Raw genomic sequence first — 6,152 nt, 5'->3', positions numbered from 1 at the left:
GGGCGAGAAGCTTACGTGGTCTTGCTCGGCTCTAAGCAGCAGCACAACGCCCACTAATGTGAACAGAGAGAGGGAGGAAGCGTCCTCCGAGATAGCACACGGGAAGCTACACGGCACCTCGACTGACGTCACTAGGAGTGCGACCAGGTGTGACCCTGAGGCGTGCCAGAAATGCCATTTTTTTTTTTTTTTACACAACTAGAAGACGCAGGCGAAATCGGTTTTCTGTTCTTTACTTCAGAAGTGTCAGAGGGCAACACGCACAAAATTTTGGACTGAAGTCCAGAAATCGTTGCACCCTATCCCCCCTTTAATGTCTTTCTATTATTCACCTTTTTTTTTGCATAACCTCATACCAGCGCGCAACTGACGCACCCTCGACCCAGTGCATTTCTGGATTGCCCGCTGACACAGGGTATGCAAACGCAAAGGGTACGGGCGAAAACGCTGAAGGGGCGCTAACACCCCAAAAATCTGTGTGGGTGTCTTTTTTTTTTCTAAAACGATGCAAGTTGTAGTCATATTCACGCAAGAAAATACCACAACGAAAGAAAAAAACAATTTCCCATGCGCGCGCGCGCGCCTTTTTCATTTTGGCGTTTTTCTCTCCTGCTCCTCACCTCCTCACTTCTTTTGATTTGTGACATTAAATATCATAAAATTTAGAAGACTATGTGACTCAGGAAGCGTCGTTAGGGGGTTTCTTGCTCTCGCTCAACAGCATGCCGATCCAAGACACCCTGGCGATACCCGCTTGCCCGCCGCTGAGCAGCCAGTTGGAGCTACACCAATTGGGGCTCCAGGACACAATGTTGATGGAGTTGAGGTGGTAGTGGTTCGACAGGCTGGTGTTGGTTCCCTCGTAAAGTGCATGAACGTATTTCGCTTTTGAGCGAAATACGTAGCGTTCATGCACTTCATTGCTCACCTCGGCGAAGTATGCTTCAAACTTCCTGACGAGGGTTGCGTAGTCGTCCTGGTCTTCCCCGTCCTCAAACTTGAAGTTGTTGAAGACGTCAAGTGCTTCGTCGCCGGCAACGCTCAGCAGGACTGCAGCTTTTGCAGCTTCACTTCTTGGACGTTCTTTCGATGCCGTAGCCTTCAGGAACAGCTCGACCTTCTGCTTGAAGCGCTTCCAGTTTTCGAAGAGGTTGCCCGACAGTTGTAAGGGCTCCGGGGTTTTGAGCAGATCCATCGTCGTCACTGCGTCGTCCGACTACGCTTGGGCCCGCACGGCCAATTTTGACACCATGTATCATTGACGATAAAGAGGCAGTCGACAGGATCGTGTGCAGAACAACAAGAACAGTTTAATGGACGTCGGCGATATTTATCAAATAGCGCCGGGCGCACTGCGCATGACTAGTGCTTTGTCATGCGAGGCGTTGTACATGATAAGCCCGATACACACGGGGGTCCACCCATGTCAAATTGCCCTCCGAGAAGGGGGGAGGGGGGGGGGGGGGGGGGGGCGTCCCCCCTTCTTGGATCTGCCCCTGCAACAATCCCAAGTAAACAGCTCACTGCAAAAAAGTTTACCATTTCTTGAAGTGAGCAATGTGCTTTATCTTGATATTACATAGAAGTTGCAGTTATTTGACAATAACATATTTCTCGCGGTGAGTGAACAAGGGGAATCCTGAACAGTGATAGGATTTGGTTTTGTGACTTGAAACCATCGCAGCTATAGCCAAAATCAAACAATACTCACTACCACTGCGACAGTTAGGTTCTGTTGCAAACATTTAATCAGAAACTTAAGCAAGTAAAGAAGACCAAAAGAGCGTACCTCACGTTCATTGGAACTCGAAACCATTGGTGTCCCGGCTTTCGGCCATCTTTCGGCTGTAACTGCTTTCCCACCCGGCACAGCAGGTGGTGTGGTAATGACAAAAATCTATGCTTGACCACCTTACAAAAACGCGTTTCCACGAAAAAATAAAAGAAAGCCGCGCGCGCACGAATCTCGCGCGCGATATACTCCCAGAAGCGAAACAGGTCGCATCTCTCGCGCGTTCACGTTCCCATTGGACGAAGTAGCCGAGAGCTTCGTTTCCCTGAGCGCATCTCGAGGCGCGAGTTCGGAGAGAGAAAGCGCGCTCAGACCACGGTGTGGCTGTTGAAAGAGTGAAAAAGAAAGTTAAGATAGCAAGCTTCAAAGCTATTCATGCCTTCAAAACAACTTCATCGTTATTTAACGGTATAAATTATACGAATCATATTTATTAAAAACAAAATAACGTCCGCCCACGCCCGCTGGGAGCGCGGCAATCGGAAGAAGTTCGCCTAACCGGGCGTACGTCATAAATACACGCGAGCGGACGGAAGTAGCCGAGAGCTTCATTTCCCTGAGCGCCATGGAAAGGTAGGAGAGGGCATGACGTCAGCCGCGTAGCCTCCACAAGCCATGCTACCTTGAAGCAAATGCTTGAGCCTCACCTCTTTCTGATTTTTCTCCCTTACTCTCCTCACTTATCAACCCAACATGACCACATCACGTGACCGTAGCTAGCCTTCGATCTGATAAAACCTTTCGGACGGAGCGCGCGCAACAAGGAGGTTAGAAGTACTAGGAGGGGGCACGTTGCTATATTGGTGAAGCCTTGTCATAAAAAGTTTAAACGATTTTGTGCCCAGCGTGACCGCAGATCTCTCTGGCGATTGGTGCGCGTGACATGTCACGTGTGAGATGGATGGTTGATTGTAGGAGGACTCCTTGCAGGCTTGCGCGCGCTCCGTCCGGTAGGTTTTATCAGATCGAAGGCTATGCTGTGGTGTATTCTAGTACCCCATAGTAAGACGAATGCTAGCTACGGCCACGTGATTTGGTCACGTTGGCATGGTAAGTGAGGAGAGTAAGGAGGAAAATGAGAAAGAGGCGAGGCGTCAAGGGAGCATGGCTTGTGGAGGCTACGCGGCCGACGTCATGCCCTCTCCTACCCTTCTATTCTCCATGGCGCGCAAGCCTGCAAGCAATCCTCCTACAATCAACCATCCATCTCGCACGTGACATGTCACGCGCACCAATCGCCAGAGAGATCTGTGGTCACGCTGGGCACAATATCGTTTAAACTTTTTATGACTAGGCTTCACCAATATTGCAACGTGCCCCCTCCAACGTTGAAAGAGTGAAAGAAAAGTTACGATATCAAGCTTGAAAGCTATTTATACCTTCAAAACAACTTCATTGTTATTTAACGTTATAAATTATATTAATCATATTTATTTAAAACAAAATAACGTCTGCCCACACCCGCTGGGAGCGCGGCAATCGGAAGAAGTTAAGTTCGCCGGACCGGACGTACGCCATAAATATACGCGGCCGGACGGAAGTAGCCGAGGGCTTCATGATCTCCCTGCCCACGGTGTAGCCCATGGTGTGTCCGTTCAGCTCAGAGTGCAGTTGAAACTTGGCTGAAACGAAATACCTGGGTAATATCACGATGCTCGCAAGGTTCCGTGCCTGTGCGCAGCTTTCTCGCCTGTGCGAGCTGTCGAAGGGCGGCCCTGCGAGTGGACGGGCCCGACGGCCTACCGCGGCCGCCCTTTGCATGCTAGCGTCGCACACGCCGTGGTCGTCGCTCCACACCAGACACGGGGCAGCGACAGTGCCCCTGGCCGGCACCGTGGTTGAAGGCACGGCGCCCTCGGAGCTCGCGAGCAGAGAGGTGTTGCGGCGGGTGGACGCGCAGGTCGCCGGCGGCAGCCACGGCAGGCTTTTCGCCGTCGTCTTCATCCACGGCAAGCAGTACAAGGTGACCGCAGAGGACTTGATCGTCGTACAGGCCAACATGCCCGTGGACGTGGGCGACTCCCTGCGCCTCGAGAAGGTCCTGCTGGTAGGCGCCAGGGACTTCACACTCGTGGGCAGGCCGCTCCTTAGCGGGGTCCGTGTGGACGCCACCGTCGTCGAGAAGACGCTCTCGCAGCAAGTGCGCAATTTCGTGTTTCGGCGCCGCTCGCGCTTCCAGAGGCATTACTTCTACCGCTTCCCCTTCACCGTGCTCAGAATCAACGCCATCCGCCTACCCGCCGCCTGTTGAACTCACCGCCGCCAAGCTGCTTGCGTGCCACATTGCCGAGAACGTTTTGGAAGTGGCTGGCCGGACAGCTCCCCTGCCGGTCTCGCAAAGTACAAATAAAAAGAAAAATTCCAAAGACACGGGCTGACATTTTGCACAATCCTATATTTCAGGGAAACCATGGGTAGTACAGGTCCATACAAGCATTCATTTACGCAAATTGCTTGACACCATCGTTGCTATACAAAAAGCCTCACAAAGTGTTTTTTTGCAGACTTTCTCTAGTGACATTTCAACTTCACACATGCGCACGGAAGAAAGTATGCCTAGATTTGTTCGGTACTTCCAAATTGCTTTACAAATGGAAGTGTAGAGAGACTGCAGGGCTGCTGGTCCTCTCATTTTCAGTGAGGAAAGAGCTTGCCCCTTGGGAGAGAACAAGTGCCCCATTTCTGTAGCATCTTATGTACAAGCCCTTGCGCTGCCCAAAGGTTAGCCCTAAGGTTGCGGAGGTACAGAATGGCTTCCCCACCACCCCCAAGACGAGAAGTCCAAAGTCTTTTTTAGACACGGAATTTTCGGCAAGTGGGAGGAGGGGCTATGTGTGTGAAGACGCTTGGTGCGGCACCTGGAAACTCGCCTGCAAAATGCACACCGGCAGGGTTCAGAGTGCCAATGTAGAGAGCAACCTGCCAGGCAGATCTGGAATTTAAATGACACAAATACTTTGACAATGAGATTTAATTGTACCCGACAACTGCTCGGATTCTGTACAAAAATACCTTTGATGACTGACAGCTGGCATCTGAAAAAATAGCTTCCTCATTTGTTTCCTTTGCTGTCAGTGCCCTTTTGCATTGAAAAGAACAGGGAGTTTTAGTAGATAGTATTTTTAATTGCGATAATGCTCTGCCGATGCCTTTGCATGTGCAGCGTATCGTCGTTTGCATACTAAAACTCCCTCTCATTAATGGCGAGATTTGTCTCGGATGAATTGGCGAGTATGACAGCAAGACGGCGATGAACAATACCGACGGAAGGGGCTGCAGGCAGCACGAGCCACGGGCACTGTGGCATAGCCAGAAATTTTTATCGGGGGGGGGGGGGGGGGGGGCCAAAATGTATACTATAAGGTCGGCTGGATTCCGGAGGGGGGGGGGGCTGAAGCCACCATCGTGCCCGGGCGGACATCGCCCAGCAAGCTCTCTTGGACTCGGAGTGCTTGCATCGAGACGGGAGAAACTGCTAAACAACTCTTATTCACACAAAGCACATCATCAAACCAGGGCCCATTGCTCTTCTGCCTTACCAGGTACCGGCAAATGACTGGGCATATGGAAATAGAATGACAACTCTACGGGAGTATCGATGAATTCACGTGTCACAGTGCCTGTATGCAAGTTTTTGTTTCGCCCCTCAACGCGTCCCGAAGGAGGCACACCAAGCACCGAAAGGTCGGGCAGATGCACAGTTCAGGACCGATATTTACATGGGCATCCCCTCCGCGTTTTTCTTTGTACAATTCCACTAGCATACCAACATGGCTTGTCTCTCAGTAACTAGTGACTGGCAGAGAGGATAGAATGGAATAGAAAAGTGTTCCCGATATGTGCACAAACAAGTGACAGCAGTAAAACGTTAGCAATCGGTTGTGATGGACTGTACCGCTTACGAGGACACTTGTCAGGCAGCCCTGCAACACACTGTGGGCTCTGAACAATTCTATTTGACCAGCTTCCCGTAGATCTTCTCAGAACGCAGATGGGATGGTGTCTCCCCTCATCGTAAGCAGTTGCAATCAAATGTGTGGACCAGCCTCTAATGTGGCACAGCATGCATCTCTAGCTGCCAATTTTCTAGTGCAGAACGTGCTAGAAACGACACACACACCAACTTGGCTCTCCAGCCAGGAGGCATCAAGAACAAGCTTGCAACCCCATTGCCTTCGGGCCCTGAGGGAATAATAAATGAAATGAAATGAAACTGCTGCCCTCAAATGTGCAAAGCTCGGCTGCACTTACACTAACGTCCTTTAGAGCAGTCGCCACAGTGGACAAGTCCCGCCACATTTTAGCGACAACCTCCAACCAAAGTAAAGCAATCCTCTTCGACACCCCCCCATGAAGCAAG

General features: G+C 50.9%; 1 protein-coding gene across 1 annotated transcript; it reads left to right on the top strand.

Moving 5' to 3' along the window:
- Positions 1–3,302: 3,302 nt before the first annotated feature.
- LOC8034254 (39S ribosomal protein L21, mitochondrial) lies at positions 3,303–4,162 on the top strand. Its single transcript, XM_029992445.4, has one exon. The coding sequence runs from the start codon at positions 3,444–3,446 to the stop codon at positions 4,041–4,043; it is 600 nt and encodes a 199-aa protein (XP_029848305.2). The 5' UTR covers positions 3,303–3,443; the 3' UTR covers positions 4,044–4,162.
- The last annotated feature ends 1,990 nt before the right edge of the window (positions 4,163–6,152 follow it).

Source organism: Ixodes scapularis, unplaced genomic scaffold, assembly GCF_016920785.2.
Source record: "Ixodes scapularis isolate PalLabHiFi unplaced genomic scaffold, ASM1692078v2 PGA_scaffold9__187_contigs__length_104089568, whole genome shotgun sequence".
NCBI lineage: Eukaryota > Metazoa > Arthropoda > Arachnida > Ixodida > Ixodidae > Ixodes > Ixodes scapularis.
Note: the sequence above shows the minus strand (reverse complement) of the source record. Positions and strands in the feature narration are given on the sequence as shown.

What these genes read in the sequence shown, in the direction of transcription:
- LOC8034254 (XM_029992445.4), top strand. Translation starts at nt 3,444, where the DNA reads ATGCTCGCAAGGTTCCGTGCCTGTGCGCAGCTTTCTCGCCTGTGCGAG.